Here is a 17,741-nt window from a genome sequence, read left to right as displayed (position 1 = left end):
CCTGTACACAATGGAATAAAGAAGGAAAGGCAAACATTGCAAAGGCAATGGCATTGAGGTAATGCCACTGGACTGGCAATCCAGAAGCCCAGGCTAATGTTCTGTGACTATGGGTTCAAATCCCACTATAGCAGATGATGTAATAGAACATAGAACATAGAAAAATACAGCGCAGTACAGGCCCTTCGGCCCTCAATGTTGCGCCAACTGAAGCCTACCTAACCTACACTAGCCCAATAACCTCCATATGCTTGTCCAATGCCCGCTTCAATGACCATAAAGAGGGAGAGTCCACCACTGCTACTGGCAGGGCATTCCATGAACTCACGACTCGCTGAGTAAAGAATCTACCCCTAACATCTGTCCTATACCTACCACCCCTTAATTTAAAGCTGTGTCCCCTAGTAACAGCTGACTCCATATGCGGAAAAAGGTTCTGTCAACCCTATCTAAACCCCTAATCATCTTGTACACCTCTATCAAATCTCCCCATAACCTTCTTTTCTCCAATGAGAAAAGTCCCAAGTGCCTCAGCCTTTCCTCATACGATCTTCCTACCATGCCAGGCAACATCCTGGTAAACCTCCTCTGCACTCGTTCCAATGCCTCCACATCCTTCCTATAGTATGGCGACCAAAACTGCACACAATACTCCAGATGAGGCCGCACCAGAGTCTTATACAACTGCAACATGACCTCAGGACTCCGGAACTCAATTCCTCTACCAACAAAGCCCAGTACACCATATGCCTTCTTCACAGCACTATTTACCTGGGTGGCAACTTTGAGAGATCTGTGTACATGGACACCAAGATCCCTCTGCTCATCCACACTACCAAGTAGTCTACCATTAGCCCAGTAATCCATCTTGTTGTTACTCCTACCAAAGTGAATGACTTCACACTTAGCTACATTGAATTCCATTTGCCACCTTACTGCCCAGCTCTGCAACTTATCTATATCATGCTGTAACCTGCCACATTCTTCTTAGCTGTCCACAACTCCACCGACTTTCGTGTCATCCGCAAACTTGCTCACCCAGCCTTCAAGCCCCTCCTCCAGGTCATTTATAAAAATGACAAACAGCAATGGTCCCAAAACAGATCCTTGTGGAACACCGCTAGTAACTGCGCTCCAAGATGAACCTATACCATCAACTACTACCCTCTGTCTCCTTCCAGCCAGCCAATTCCTAATCCAAATCTCTAATGCACCCTCAATGCCATACCTCCATAATTTTTGCAGTAGCCTACCATGGGGTACCTTATCGAACGCCTTGCTAAAATCCATATACACCACATCTACTGCTTTACCCTCGTCCACTTCCTTGGTCACCTTCTCAAAGAATTCAATAAGGTTTGTGAGGCACGACCTGCCCTTCACAAAACCATGCTGACTATCCTTGATCACATTATTCCTATCCAGATGTTCATAAATCCTATCCCTTACAATTCTCTAAGACTTTGCCCACAACAGAAGTGAGACTCACTGGCCTATAGTTACTCGGGCTATCCCTGCTCCCCTTCTTGAACAAGGGGACCACATTCGCTATCCTCCAGTCTTCTGGCACTATTCCCGTAGACAACGACAACATAAAAATCAAGGCCAATGGCTCCGCTATCTCCTCCCTAGCTTCCCAGAGGATCCTAGGATAAATGCCATCAGGCCCAGGGGACTTATCTATTTTCATCCTTTCCAGTATTCCCCAGACCTCTTCCCTACGTACCTCAAGGCCATCCATTCTAATCACTTGTGACTCAATATTCACATCAGCAACAGTGTCCTGTTCCTGAGTGAATACTGACGAAAAGTATTGATTTAATGTCTCACCAATCTCCTCCGCCTCTACACACAACTTCCCACTACTATCCTTGACTGGACCGATACCTACCCTAGTCATCCTTTTATTCCTGACATACCTATAGAAAGCCTTAGGGTTTTTCCTAATCCTACCAACTAAGGACTTTTCATGTCCCCTTCTTGCTGCTCTTAGCTCTCTCTTTAGATCCTTCCTGGCTACCTTATACCTCTCAATCACCCCAACTGAACCTTCACGCCTCATCTTTACATAGGCCGCCCTCTTCCCTTTCACAAGGGATTCCAATTCCTTATTAAACCACGGCTCCCTCACAAGACCCTTTACTCCCTGCCTGACTGGTACATACTTATCAAGGACACCCATTAGCTGTTCCTTGAACAATCTCCACATATCATTTGTGTTCTTCCCTTGAAGCCTATTTTTCCAATCCACACATCCTAAGTCATGCCTCACCGCATCAATTTCCCTGCCCCCAGCTATAACTGTTGCCCTGCAGTGCACACTTATCCCTCTCCATCACTAGAGTAAAAGTCACTGAGTTGTGGTCACTGCCCCCGAAGTGCTCACCTACCTCCAAGTCTAACACCTGGCCTGGTTCATTACCTAGAACCAAATCCAGTATAGTCTCACCTCTTGGCCTGTCTACATATTGTGTCAGGAAACCCTCCTGCACACATTGGACAAACACCGACCCATCTAACGAACTCGAGCTATAGCTTTCCCAGTCAATATCTGGGAAGTTAAAGTCCCCCATAACAACCACCCTGCTACTTTCACTCTTCTCGTGAATCATCCTCGCAATACTTTCCTCTACTTCTCTCGGACTATTAGGAGGCCTGTAGAAAACTCCTAACCGGGTGACCTCACCTTTCCTATTTCTAACCTCTGCCCACACTACCTCAGATGGCAAGTCTTCCTCCATCACCCTTTCTACTGCTGTAATACTATCCTTGACAAGCAATGCCACACCTCCCCCTCTTTTACCCCCATCTCTGACCCTACTAAAACATTTAAACCCTGGAACCTGCAACAGCCATTCCTGTCCCTGTTCTACCCACGTTCCTGTCCCTGTTCTGTAATGGCCACAACATCGAAGTCCCAGGTACCAACCCATGCTGCAAGCTCACCTACCTTATTTCTTATACTTTTGGCATTGAAGTATACACACTTCAAGCCACCTTCCTGTTTACAGGCACCCTCCGTCGAGATTGATGCCATGTTCCTAACCTCCCTACACTCAAGGTCCTGTACCCTAAAGCTACAGTCCAGGTTCCCATGACCCTGCAGAGTTAGTTTAAACCCTCCCAAAGAGCACTAGCAAACCTCCCCCCAAGGATACTGGTGCCCCTCAGGTTCAGGTGTAGACCATCCTGTTTATAGAGGTCCCACTTTCCCCAGAAAGAACCCCAGTTGTCCAGAAACCGGAATCCCTCCCTCCTGCACCATCCCTGTAGCCACGCATGTAACTCTTCTCTCTCCCTATTCCTCGATTCTCTATCACGTGGCACGGGTAACAAACCAGAGACGACGACTCTTTTCGTTCTAGCTCTGAGCTTCCAACCTAGCTCCCTGAAAGCCTGTCTAACATCCTCACCCCTCTTCCTACCTATGTCGTTGGTGCCAACGTGGACCACGATCTGGGGCTGTTCCCCCTCCCCCTTGAGGACCCGGAAAACACCATCAGAGACATCACGTACCCTTGCACCTGGGAGGCAACATACCAATCGTGAGTCTCTGTTGTCCCCGCAAAACCGCCTATCTGTGCCCCTCACTATCGAGTCCCCAATAACTATCGCTCTACCTTTCTCCACCCTTCCCTTCTGAGCAACGGGGACAGGCTCTGTGCCAGAGGCCTGAACCTCATTGCTTACCCCTGGTAAGTCATCCCCCCCACAAGTATCCAAAACGGTATACTTGTTCTTGAGGGGAATGACCGCAGGGGGTCCCTGCACTGGCTGCTTCCTCCCACTCCCCCTCACTGTCACCCATCTCTCTATAACTTTTGGAGTAACTACTTCCCTAAAGCTCTGATCTATGACCACCTCTGCCTCCCGAATGATCCGCAGTTCATCCAACTCCAGCTCCAGTTCCCGAACACGGTCTTGGAGGAGCTGCAAATGGGTGTACTTCTTGCCAGTGTAATCAGGAGGGACGCTAATGGCTTCCCTCACCTCATACATGTTGCAAGAGGAACATTGCACTGCCTTCGCTGCCATCCCTCTAAAAGAGAAACTTTAAAAACTAGATCTAAAGAAACAAACAAGCAAAATGCAGCACTTACCTGCTTGTCACAATGGGTCTTATTATTAGGTTAGAGGAGGAGGGCGGGTGGGAGGCTCTACCCCTGTAGTGCCTCGGGTTCCTCGCCTGCGCGCTTTTATAAGAAAAAACCTTCCCAGGTAAGCTAGCGTGACACCAGCTTCCGGGTCCGCTATTGAATTCAATAAAAACCTAGCCTAATGGCAATCATGTAACTACTGTTGATTGCCGTAAAAACCCTTCACTTATATCCTTTAAGGAAGGAGACATACCATCCTTCTATTGTCTGGCCAGGATATGACTCCAGACCTCAAGAAATCAGACTATTAATCAGCCTCTGGGCAATCAGAGATGGGTGTTAATTGCTGGCCTAGCCAGTGACACCTATATCCTGCGAATGAATTTTTAAAAAAAATTCTTTGGGGACTTAACAGGGTCAAAGCAGAAATATTGTTTCCCCTTATGGGAAAGTCTAGGACCAGAGGGCAAAATCTCAGAATAAGGGGTCACATTTAACACAGAAATGAGAAGGAATTTCTTCTCTCAGTGTAGTGAATCTGTGAAATTCTTAACCTTAGAGCACTGATGAGGCTAGATTATTAGGGATATTCAAGGCTGCAACTGATAGTTTTAAATCAGCAATGAATCAAGGGTTTTGGAGGAAACAGGCAAGAAAGTGGTGTTTAGGATACCAAATCAGTCATGATCTCATAGAAAGGTGAAGCAGACTGATGAGCTGCATGGCCTACCTTTACACTTACATCTTATGGTCTAAATTATTGACATCTACATAGGTTGCAAAAATTGCTCCATCATGAATATCACCAACTTTTATCTTCAAGATATGATAAAATAAATCAATAAAAAAAGTTTACAGATCTGGAATCTTCCAGTAACATTTTCTTCTGGCAGATTTTAATAACTGAGCACTCAAAAAGAATTTCTCTCTGCATAAAGAATGATCCTGCAAGTCTGGTTACAAGACAGACAAGATAGAACCCTCAAAACTATGCATCAATTGATGAAACATCATGTTTCACTAGTTCTGTCAAATTCGATGAGGTAAGCTCAAGTCACAGTAAATATGTCGAAAAGGCAGTGACATCAAGGATTGTATAATTGTTTAAAACAAACTTATTGGGCTTGGAAAATTTTACTGGTGTAAATTAAATTTTAGCTGGATTATGCATCTCGTAATGCAACTTTAAACATGCAGTAACAAAAGCACATAAACAAGCTGCTGCCTTCGGCAGATAAGGTTTTCCACAAACAGCAGTTCCTGTAACACAAAGCCATTGTGCACAGCACCACACTTTCAACCTGGTTTGATAGAAGACTGTGAATCAATTAGTCTCAGAATAATGATCACATTCATTTGCTGCCATGGTCTATTAGCTACTTCATTAAATGAAAATCAATATCCAGAAAAACAACTAATAATTTATGGAAGTTTAAGAAAAATATTTACTTACCATGTAGTATTTAATTTTTTGTAAGATGTCATCATTGGTCATGATGAGGTCTTTTGCCGTTGTTCCATCTGCTATATTAGCAAGTATACATAATGTCTAGATAGCACATTTTAAAAAAAAGTTAATTAGCACAGATACAGAACTTACTGCAAGTGTCATGGATTAATATTGAAATAGATAAATTCAAAATAAAATTGTTATGTAAAACTCTGGTTTTGAATTGGAAACAATATAAATAGAATCACTGCGACATCATGCATGCTTACTGAAGCTAATAGAATGTGTTATTTCAAAACACTTCAAAATGGTATAGATAAACAGGAATGAATTTATAATTTTCTAACATGAGGCATTTATCTGCAAACACTTTGCCATGTCACGTATCCATATTAGCCTGAAGCATTTCCAAGTCAAATAGCACACAAGTAAATTCCTACAAAACACACCGTTTTACAGCAATGAAAGGTACAAAGACTAAGTTTATTTTAAACACTCTCAGGTGGAAACTATTTTTTAATTTATTACTTGTATTGTTGGCGTTATGGTTAATGTAATTTCAGTAATTTTTACTTATATATAATCAAATAATTGGAATTTAACATCCTGAAGTGTCATACTAAAAGGGAAAATCCTCCACTTGAGAGAGCTTACAAGACCAGACATTATCTACTAATGAAGTTTACCCTAATAATGACAAAATCGTATAATTTTTTTAACTTGCTGATTTGTGCTATGAACTCAAAAAGTTAGGTTATAGCTATATTGTACTTGCAGCTTTTAAGTTGCATTACAATGTAAAAACCTCTTATTGTCTGCAACTTGTGATATCCAAATGGCCTGAGAAAGTCCACATTCCAACAGCACAATAAAAACATTAAAATGCTTAGTTATCTTCTGTTCCAAAACACAGAATAAAACATTCATTTTAAACCCAGAAATTCCAATGCCCAGACAGTCAGACTGGGGTTGCACATTGGAGTCATTCAGAATCCCAAACTCCATGAGAATTGCTCAAGAAATTGAAAGTGGAACATCCTTCTTCATCTGAAATCCTCAGAGAAATGAATGAAGAAAAATTTGGAGTGTTCCACTTCGGCTGAACTAATAGTTACTGAGGCAAATTAGTGGATTAGAAAACTTAGTCTAAGTCTTGGGTAACTACTAAACTGACAGCCCCTTTCCACCCACTTGAAGTCACCAGCCCCATCTCCAAAAACACCTCACCCAACCCCTCCCACACTCTGGATTCCTGATAACCAAACCCCAACCAGCCCACATCCCTAACCCCATCACAGCTGAACAAGCACCAACCACTCTCATAAGAGAGGCCGGACCAAAGCACCCCTGCTCCTCACCACATACCACTTCTATTTCCACCAGACCTGACCCGACCGCACAACCCATTGCCCTGCCAGGCACAAACCAAACAAACATTCTCCAACTTGCACCCTGCCCATAGCTGATCAACACCTCCCTACTGCTGGACTGCACAGTCTCCCAAACCTGCCCAAACTTCCATGAGCAATCCATCACTTACATGCCGAGCATCCTAAACCACACTAACTTACAAACTTGCCTTTTCAGAGGAGCTGGCAGTGGTGATTGCCATTTAAATCACAGAACACAGCATTTACCACTTTGCAAAAAGTGACATGGTTGACTTTTTTTTTAAGATTAGATTAGATTACTTACAGTGTGGAAACAGGCCCTTCAGCCCAACAAGTCCACACTGACCTGCCGAAGCGCAACCCACCCAGACCCGTTACCACACATTTACCCCTTCACCTAACACTACGGGCAATTTAGAATGGCAAATTCACCTAACCGGCACATTTTTGGACCGTGGGAGGAAACCGGAGCACCCGGAGGAAACCCATGCAGACACGGGGAGAACGTGCAAACTCCACACAGACAGTTGCCCAATGCGGGAATTGAACCCAGGTCTCTGGCGCTGTGAGGCAGCAGTGTTACCACTGTGCCACCATGCCGCCCAAAATTACTGGCAATTCTTGGACTCACCTACACTGAGGGAACTGTTGAATTTCAAGTACTCTGCATTTCAGAAGGAGAAGAGCTTAGAATTGCTAGCAAGAAATGCTGAGGGCAGTCTGAATGCAAAGCAAAAGGAGCTGAGTGGCCACCTGACTAAGAATGCTACTCCTTGGAATACCCACGCCATCAACATTATTTTACCTTTACGAGACAATAATATTTACCATAAAATTATAAAGGGTCAAAAGCACACTTGACCTTTCATATCTGTTTACAGTGATATTAATTCATTGGCCAGCTTACACTCAATGCCTCAACTGAAGTTCTGAATATTAACCTAGTAAGTTACTACAAATAATTTTTTTGCTGACGACATGTATAAAATATAGTTCAAACATCTACTTAATAGATACTGCAATAAAGATGGAATTACTTTGATATCCTAGATTTAAAAAAAGTGTTTAAAGTATTAGAATAGGAAATGACAAAGACAATGTAATTACATTGATTATACAATTTAGATAACCATCAATTATTTACAGCATGTATAAATGGATAATTTGATCCATTTGCCCTAAGGCTCCTTGTCAAAAGAAGCAATCTGAATTTTACAGTACCTATTCAAACTGCCTGACTGCGAATTACAACACAGTAGTAGAAAGTGAGGATCACAGATGCTGTAGATCAGAGTAAAGAGTGTGGTATTGGAAAAGCACAGGTCAGGCAGAATCCGCGGAGCAGGAGAATCAATGTTTCAGGCATAAGCCCTTCATCAGGAATGTCGATTTTCCTGCTCCTCGAATGCTGCCTGACCTGCTGCGTTTTTCCAGCACCATGCTCTCGACTGCAAATTTCAACACAGACTGAAGTGGAGGTCCCAGGTTCCAACAAAGATTCTTCATCATTGCCAATTGAGAATAATTTTGCAGCAATACAAAGGCAGCTGTAATAACTATATAGGAGTAGGTTGTTTTTACATACACATTAAATTTCGAGCACTGGAGTATTTGGTCCCTCAAGTCTAATTTGTTCCATCCATTGCATGGCTGAAGTGAAACATGGGAGGCAGTGATAACTATAAAAGGATAGCTTGTTATACTAGCATAACTATTTCACTGTGTGCATCATTGAGACCCTTTAATGTGACAGGCTCGATACAACTGTTACCATAAATATAATTTAATTACATGAACAATTGTCTGACTGGCAGTTTAAAACTTGCTATCAACAAAACACAATTGCTGAGAAAAGGACATTTTTGATTACTTTCTAGTATTGCTCTCCAACTCTACCCAACTGCTTTCTAAAATTCCTTCCATCTGCATGCACCCATGGGGAAAATAAACAATCTCAATTAACTTAGAACTACAATTTCCAAATCCCAACTGGCCCTCCATTCATCACATCTCTGCAATTATCTATCTGCTCAAACATATCCTTCATCCCACTTTTTATGGCAAGTTCCCACTAAAACCAGAAATCTTTTTCGTGCTATTACCCCAGCACAGCTCTTAGCTCCAGTTCCTGAAACATAAGGGATCCAGCAGACAACTGCTCTAGCCATTCACCACTACAGCTGGCTCGATCGCATAAAGTATTATTAGGCCCAATCTTTTGTTTTATAATTGATTATTCGACCATCATCCTGGAATGTAAAGATAACCTCTGGCCTTTTTTTTGTCTCCTGTAACCTGTTTTCTTGAACCCCTACACCCATTTCTCCTTCTCAAATCCATCAATAGGTGAGGACTTCATGAACTTGTTTGTTACTAAAATTAAAAGCATTCAGTCAACTGCCTTGTCACTTTCTCGCATGAGCACAATGGACCTAACTACCTGTAAGGCACATGTTCTAATATTTATATTGCTCATCTCCCAAATTCTTTTCCCCATCTTTGCTCATGCTCCTGAGCTCACCCTGTCCATGAAGTCTATCTCTTGCTCACTCAACTCTACTTCCATGAAACTGCTGATCATTCAATTTCCCTTCCTGGCTTCCATGTTAGCTAATATTACCAAATTCTTCTCATTCTTCAGGTACTAACCCACTCTGCTGTCTAGCCAACAGTGACAATCCCCTCCATGGCAACTGTCTGAGGCTAAACAAGACTGTTCGTTATCGTGGTGTCATATTTGACTGAGATGAGCTTCCAGCTATATATCCAGAGCATCATGAAGACCACCTATTTCCACCTCTATTTATGTTACCAAAACTTTTATTCATGCTCTAATTACCTTTATGCCTGACCATTTTGTTGCATTCTTTCCACATTGTTACCTTTGTAAATCTGACACAATCCACTGCTCTGCTTCCTGTGACCAAGCTCATACCAAATATCACTCACCCATCATGTCTGTGCATACTGACATTCAATGCTTCCTAGTTAAGAACTGCCTTGCTTTTCTTATCTTAGTAAGCCTGCCCTGGCCTAAAAACTTCCACGCTTACCTAATCTAACCATATCTAATTCTGGCCACTTTAGGATCCCCAATTATAATCATTCCACCTTTGGTGACAAGGTGCTTTAACTCTGAAATTCTCATTGCTCCTCCTTTAAAATGCTCTTAAAAACTCTGGTTAAAGCTTTGGTCATGCAGTCTAACATCACAACATCTGCAGCTGGGCACTGAATTTTATTTGATAATGCAACACCTTGGGATGCTTTACTAAAGTAAACATGCTTTATAAGTGCAACTTGTTGATATTTCAATTTTTCCTCTTCTATTTGGTCTGCTCTCGCTGACACCCAAAATTCCTCTTATATAGCCATGCCAAATATGCTGTGATAGCAAGGGGTTTGTTATGTCATCTGATCATTATGGCTGATACTTTAGTCTGTAAACTGTTCACAACCTGATTATTGTATCAATTACTTATAGCAAAACTAAGTCATTTATAAAAATGGAGCCAAACACATTTGATGGCTGAATGTATAATTCTGTTTTGCCATCAAACATATAGAAGTAAATTAACACCATCTGGTGGACACTGAAGAAAGTTATTTTGCATTCAACCCAGCATTTCTGCATGTGGTAGCATCACAAACCACTGGCTATGGACAAGTGAAAGAGATTGCACCAATTTGCCTAGTTCAAAATTATATGAAATCATTGTGGTGTAACCTATCATCCAGAATAAAGCAATTTGTAGAGATCTCCCAATATTATCCCTATAATGCAGGGCAATGTCCTGAATAGGAAATCAAGCCAGGCTGTGTGAATGGGCTAACAGTATGCTTTCTGTATGAGACAGTATAAGAAAATGAAAAAAAGCGGTGCCCGGGAAGTGACCAATGACTACATCCATCATACAGTTTCTATCTTTTAGAATGGTTAAAGATAAATTTAAGTTGATATCAGGGTGTTCTTCACACAAATGTTTAGCACCACCAGGAACAACATTGTGGGTAGTACAGTGGCAGTCTACACCTAGTGGGTAAATCCAGTTCCCAGTGTCATACTGAGTAGTACAGAGCAGGAACCGCCATGCTTGAAACTATAGTCTGTTTCTCAATTCAAGCACATGTGGGAATGGTACGATGGCAAAGCAAATGGCCTTATTCCCTGTTTAACATTGTCTGCAGGTTCATATGTGAGAAGGACAGACAAGGCCAGACTGGCTCCACAGTGATGCCAATCACTGCTGAACTGCCTGCTGGAATTCACTTACAAGGCTCACAAATGAAGATGAGGAGAAAAAGTGATGACTACAAACCCTGGGGATCAGAGTCAAGAGTGTGGTGCTGGAAAAGCACAGGTCATGCAGCATCAGAGGAACAGGAGAATCGATATTTCGGGCAAGAGCCCTTCATCAGGAATGAGGCTTGAGGTAGCTCCTACCTCCTCAGCTCACAAGCCTCATTCCTGATGAAGGGCTTTTGCCTGAAACGTCTATTCTCCTGCTCCTCGAATGCTGCCTGACTTGCTGTGCTTTTCCAGCACCACACTCTCGTTACAAATGAATACTGGCTATTTAGATGAGACAGTGAAAGATTCGCTGTTCCCAAAAGAGTGAACACAAATGAAAACAGAAAAAAACCTTTCGCACACTATTAGTACCTTCAGCACAACATCCAAATAAATGATCAAAGTTTTGCTCTTGGTCTGTTTTTGTGGTGGTGCTGGTTAAGGGGAGAATGTTAGGAAGGTAACACAGAATAAAAAATAATAAAGTGCCCTCCAGTCAGTCAAATCAAACAGAATTTATAAGAGGAGGAAACGGAACCATGAAAGCTCAAGTCTGAAACATCAATTTTCTTCCTTTCTTTATGAATGCTACCTGACTTGCCCAATGTTTACAACATTTTCTGTTTTATTTCTATATTTCCAGCAATGACAGATAACGGAGATACAATTTAGTCTTATCAAATAATACTTTTATTTCTGTTAGCTGGATTAAACTCATGACATTTCTTCAACTTACTAACAATATCTTTTAATATTACAGGTGAATACTGAAATCTGCATTGTTAATCTTTAAAAATGTTGAGGGAGAGGTGTAAAGACAAACAGACAGCTATTTTTCCGAGAAGCAAATTCTAATTTGCAGTGTAACTCCAGTTTTGTGGTCTTTGCTTCACACTGTAACTCCACATTTGAATTACAACTTAAATTACAGAAGGGGTCCAGTATATAGCATTCATATTGACACCTCATCACTCCCAATGGGTGCTAGAACTACAATGTGTTAGGTCAGTTGGCTCAATGGCTCGTTTGTAACGAAGAATGATGCCAACAGCATGGGCTCAATTCATGCACCGGCTGAGGTTACCATGAAATACTCTTCTTTTCAACATTTCCCCTCACCTGACATGTGGTGACCCTCAGGTTAAACCACCACCAGTCATCTTTCCCTCTAATGAGACAGCAGCCCAATAGTCCAGTCGGACTATGATGACTTTACCTTTTTAATATGTGGTGATATGAAGGAAGCCTATATCCATATCTGAACAGGGCAGGTTTGACCTCAAATTATCCACCTTTGCTATTTGTTTGCACCTTCAAATAAAGTGGCATCTTCAGACAGGATGAAAGAATAGTAGTGATGCCTGGGACATGTTCACGGAAATCATTAAATTAAACTTTATTATCAATGACCAGCCATACGATAAAGTAGTGGATATTCAATTAATTAGTCTAAGTAACAAAATTGTAATTGGATAGGGATATAAAAAAAGAATTTCTTCCATCTTAGGGAATCTAACAAATCAGTGAAAGCAGGCAGCTCTGTCACAGTGCTACTCTGGTTGTAATAGTTGACCCAGTCAAACAGTGCATCTGTTTGGATACAGAAGTAACACAGGTAGCAACTTTGTATATGCTAGGTAAAAACGAGGACTGCATTGCTGGAAACTCGAGTCTAGATTAGAGTGGTGCTGGAAAAGCACAGCATCCAAGGAGCAGGAAAATCGATGTTTCGGGCAAAAGCCCTTCATTCCTGATGAGGGGTTTTTGCCTGAAACGTCAATTTTCCTGCTCCTCAGTTGCTGCCTGACCTGCTGTGCTTTCCCAGCACCACTCTAATCTAATCGCAACTTTGTACATGCCCCATGCAACGCTTTTGAAGGAACCATCGGTTTAAAGTTTTAGGGCAGTGCTGGTTTCAACATTCCTTGGCAGTGAGATACCTGCGATACCGATGCTTGCAAATCAATTTCCAAAAAATGGAATACTTCTGCAACTGCTTTTTGGCTGCACTTTTCCAAATAGATTTATTTTTGTCTGCAGAAAATGAACTTACATAAAGGAGAATGTCAATAGTGTCCTTGTTGCAACATCTATTTTATCAACTTGTCTCTGATGTTTTTCATCATCCTCTTTCAAATATGGCTAGAGATGCTAATAGTAACCTGACATAATTTTTCAGTCAATTACAATTCTTTGTAGCCAAATTGGAATATAGTTGTTGCACCAAAATCTAGCTTGAATTAGTGTGCTCAGCACCATCATGAATGCATGTGATAAATTTCAGAACTCTGCACGTTGGTCAGTTTGTTCTTGTGTTTTGCAAATTTTGTTATACATTTTGTGTAAAAGCAAGGACTATCAAGCCTGCAATTTCTGTTGGTGCGCTATAGGAGTGGGAACAGTATAAATTCAGATACATCTCAAATTCCACTTGTTTATTTCTGAAAGGCAAATCTTTACCCTCACATTTTCAACATATCTCCAATATCATTTTTGAAATAATTACCTTCTCTGTCTGAACTTGCTGCATTCCAACCTCTCAGGTCCATATGACTCTGTTATCAAACCTGCTGATAAGGGTGGTGGCTGCTGTCATCTGGCATGTTGACCCCTGTCTGGCAGAGACTGAGGGCCAACTCTCAGACACTTTCTTCTTTTGTCCTCCTTTTCCATGACCCCACCACTGAACATCAGGCTGTAGTTTCCAAGACTATTAAATACCTCATCTCCTCTGGAGTTCTCCCCTCCACAGCCTCTCACCTCAGACGCCAATGCCTGACTTTTAATTGACTAAGAGCACGATGGACTTATTTTGTACAAAAGCATCACATCATGATGTCATCTAGCTGGTATAGAGTCATTCTGAGACCCGTGCAATAAATCAACAGATTAATAATTCAAATGAAAAGTAACAAATAAACACTAGGTTTTGAAGTACTGTAAGAAGTTAACTCTAACATTAAACAGCCTCTTCTGTCTTCCTCTAGTTTTTACTGTGTAGTATCAACACATAAATGATATAATCTGACCATACATCACAGGTGTTGCTGCCTCTTCTCTTGAACGGGGAACAGACCTCACAGAAAACTCCGAGCATCAGAGGAAATCAATTAACCAAATAATCAATTATCCAAACGAAATAGTGCCTGCCCACCCTGTTTGGATAATTGAGGTTCCTCTGTATTTGTTTTTAGAATAGAGCCCCAAGTAGTCTGTATGTTTTGCCCAAGCTACACCATCAACTGTTGTTACTTACTACTGAGGAACAAAGGAATGTCAGATTTGTTACTGGATTTAGATTTCATTTCCATAACAAATAGCCAGACATTAATTTTAAGGTCCATATTTGAACAACTGCTTTTAATCTTTCCTCTGAATCCGCAACAGGGAGGCACCCAAGATAAATAAATGCTGACAAAGGGAGGCTGGAGAATAAATAATGACTAAGAATGGGCGGCACAGTGGTTAGCACTGCTGCCTCACAGCGCCTGAGACCCGGGTTCAATTCCCGCCTCAGGCAACTGACTGTGTGGAATTTGCACGTTCTTCCCGTGTCTGCGTGGGTTTCCTCCGGGTGCTCCGGTTTCCTCCCACAGTCCAAAGATGTGCAGGCCAGGTGAATTGGCCATGCTAAATTGCCCATAGTGTTAGGTAAGGGGTAAATGTAGATGTAGGGGTATGGGTGGGTTACGCTTCGGCGGGGCGGTGTGGACTTGTTGGGCCGAAGGGCCTGTTTCCACACTGTAAGTAATCTAATCTAATCTAATCTAATAGAGTTATAGATGGCAATAAGTAATTTAAGTACAAATATGAAACTAATTTTGAGATGCAACACTTCTACTGTTTCTAGTATAGACGTTAAAGACCTCCATTAGGTCCAAAGTTAACCTGAACTGAGCAGATTCTTGGTAAAATATTATTAACTGTCAGTGAAGGTAGCATTCAGCATCCTTCCATTGACTCCTAATTAACTGCAGAACCATAGTCTAGAAAAGACAACCTCATTTCTCCAAAAGTATTTCACTTTTGGGGGCAGCCCTACTGCCTCACAGTATCAGGGACCTGGGTTCGATTCCACTCTCGAACGAATGGAGTTTGGACATTCTCCCCGTATCTGCATGGGTTTCCTCCAGGTGGTCCTGTTTCTTCTCACATTGCAAAGATGGGCAGGTTAGGTGGAATGACCATGCCAAATTGCCCATAGTGCCCATGGACGTGCAGGCTAGGTAGATGAGCCATGGGAATACAGGGATACAGGGACTGGATGGAATGCTCTTCAGAGTGTCAGTGTGAACTTGATGGTCTGAATTCCACATTGTAAGAATTCTTATTAAAGGAAAGATGTTTTACAAATATTTCCAAGAAAAATTAAGCTTACCTGTTCTTTAACTTCAATATTATGCTCCCCTTCTAGAATGAGGGTCACCGCTTGCATTATCTGTTTTCCATGTGTGTTCATTATCTGGTCTATGTGCTAACAATAAAACAGAGCTCCATTACATTCTGAAAATTAAACTGAGCATACTTTCTTTCAATGTTGAATTGGTTTATACAACAACTCCAAATCCAAATGAATGGGTCTGCACAGGAGACAAAACTAAACTTGCAAAAGTTTATAGATGCTGCTGTAAATGCAAAAAGATAACCTAAACCAAAAATTACTCCTTCCAAAAATTTTTTCGCTTGTAAATAAAACTGAATCTGGACTCCTTCATTTTTAATTGCAGATGTTGGTGAATTCAATGGAAAAAAAAATGAAGAATGACAAAACAAAGTTTCTTTTGTTCATTATAGGATGTGGGCTTCACCAGTCGGGTTAGCATTTATTGCCCATTTCTAGCTGCCCTTGAGAAGGTGATGTTAAACTGCCTTCTTGAACTGCTGCAGTCCACGTGCTGTAGCTGATCCTACAATGCAATTAAGGAGGGATTTCCAGGATTTTGACTCAACAATATTCAAGGAACGGCAATATACTTCTAAGTCAGGCCGGTGAGTGGCTTGGAGGCGAAGGTGCAGGTGGGTGTGTTACTATGAATCTGCTGCACTTGTCCTTCTAGATGGAAGCTCCACAAGCATTTAGGCAGGACGACCTATCCACTCCACCCTCTCCTCCTTGACCTATCATCTTCATCTCCTCCCCCACTCACCCATTGTACTCTATGCTACTCTCTCCCCACCCCCACCCTCCTCTAGCTTATCTCTCCACGCTTCAGGCTCACTGCCTTTATTCCTGATGAAGGGCTTTTGCCCGAAACGTCGATTTCGCTGCTCCTTGGATGCTGCCTGAACTGCTGTGCTCTTCCAGCACCACTAATCCAGGACTCCTACAAAATCAGCTTTGATTAGATGCAGGGCCTGGATGGCCAAAAAACAGCCTGCTTGACAGGTCCTGCTCTGAATTCAGGGAAGAACAAAGACAAGGCTTCAAAGACATTCTAAAACACCTCGTGAAGCAATGTTGTGCCCACTTGTACACTATTATCCACAGGAAAAATATATGGGAAAGACTTGGAATTAAAGAAGGAAGTTTCAGTTGAAATGTTAATATCAGATTAGGATAGATGGGACGCAAGCTAACTTCTGATACAATTTCTAAGATTTTACTATGAAGTTCTGAATTATGATGTCTCACTAACATTACTTCTGAGAGTATTATAATCTCTGAATAATACAAATGTCATTATCCCAAGACAAGGCCCACAAATATAAATATTCAGCATTTTAATATTCTGAAATCGGATTTTGCATAGGTACCTTGTCAACTATTGTCACTATACTAATTTATTCACTGGAATCCCAATCACATATAGTGTGCATTTCAAAGCTGTCAATGTGCTCCCCTTTAAGAGGGTCTGTCAATTTTGGCTGCACTCTCAGTGATGAGCAGGGGTTGCAAGGATTAATGCTTCCTACCAGTTGAATTAAATGTTCCTTGGCAGTTCCTTCTAAGCTTAAGGAATTTCAGAACACAATTGGTGAAAGTCTGGGTATTAAATTGCATGCCTGCCCTCTCAGCTGAATCATGGTAGAAGGAATCTCAAATGAGAAGAGAGAAGAAGAATGCTGAAATAAAATTTGCTTTTCACTAATCAAGTCAAGTGAGAAATGGTAAGTTGTGAAATTCAAAAGAGCAGAGCAGAACAATTTTATACGTCAAGCAACGGCAAAAATAACATTTCACACACACAAATCAAAAACTCTCCAGAACCAAAAACCTCTCCTGGAAATACTATTAATAGTTATGTATACTTTTTATCCACGCTGATGTACATATGGCTGTCTGCAAATATACACAAGATAATATCTTACGGTCTCATCTAACAACCATAAAGGTTCCATTTATTGTCGTACTTCATGGAAGCTCTCTATAAAATTGAAAACCGAGCTAGGTGGTATTTGGAAAGGGCAATTTGTAAATATTGTGAAATGTTACACACATATATAACAAAGTTTAAATCTTTAAATTGACATTGACCATGAGCTTGAAATGTATAATCTTGTATGCTTAATTT

The 17,741-nt window shown here is 41.5% G+C and overlaps 1 protein-coding gene across 6 annotated transcripts in view; it reads right to left on the bottom strand.

Annotated features, from left to right (window-relative positions):
• armc8 (armadillo repeat containing 8) overlaps positions 1-17,741 on the bottom strand; it is a 113,051-nt gene that overhangs the window by 10,429 nt on the left and 84,881 nt on the right. For all 6 annotated transcript variants that reach the window (XM_072578892.1, XM_072578893.1, XM_072578890.1 and 3 more), the window contains 2 exons: positions 15,608-15,703; positions 5,551-5,646 (listed from right to left, as the gene is read on the bottom strand). In XM_072578892.1, the coding sequence (XP_072434993.1) occupies positions 5,551-5,646; positions 15,608-15,703 (192 nt within the window). The remainder of the gene's footprint in view (positions 1-5,550; positions 5,647-15,607; positions 15,704-17,741) is intronic.

This window comes from Chiloscyllium punctatum, chromosome 10, assembly GCF_047496795.1.
Source record: "Chiloscyllium punctatum isolate Juve2018m chromosome 10, sChiPun1.3, whole genome shotgun sequence".
NCBI classification, from domain to species: domain Eukaryota; kingdom Metazoa; phylum Chordata; class Chondrichthyes; order Orectolobiformes; family Hemiscylliidae; genus Chiloscyllium; species Chiloscyllium punctatum.
The sequence above is the reverse complement of the archived record's forward strand: the minus strand, read 5'-3'. Positions and strand labels throughout refer to the sequence as shown.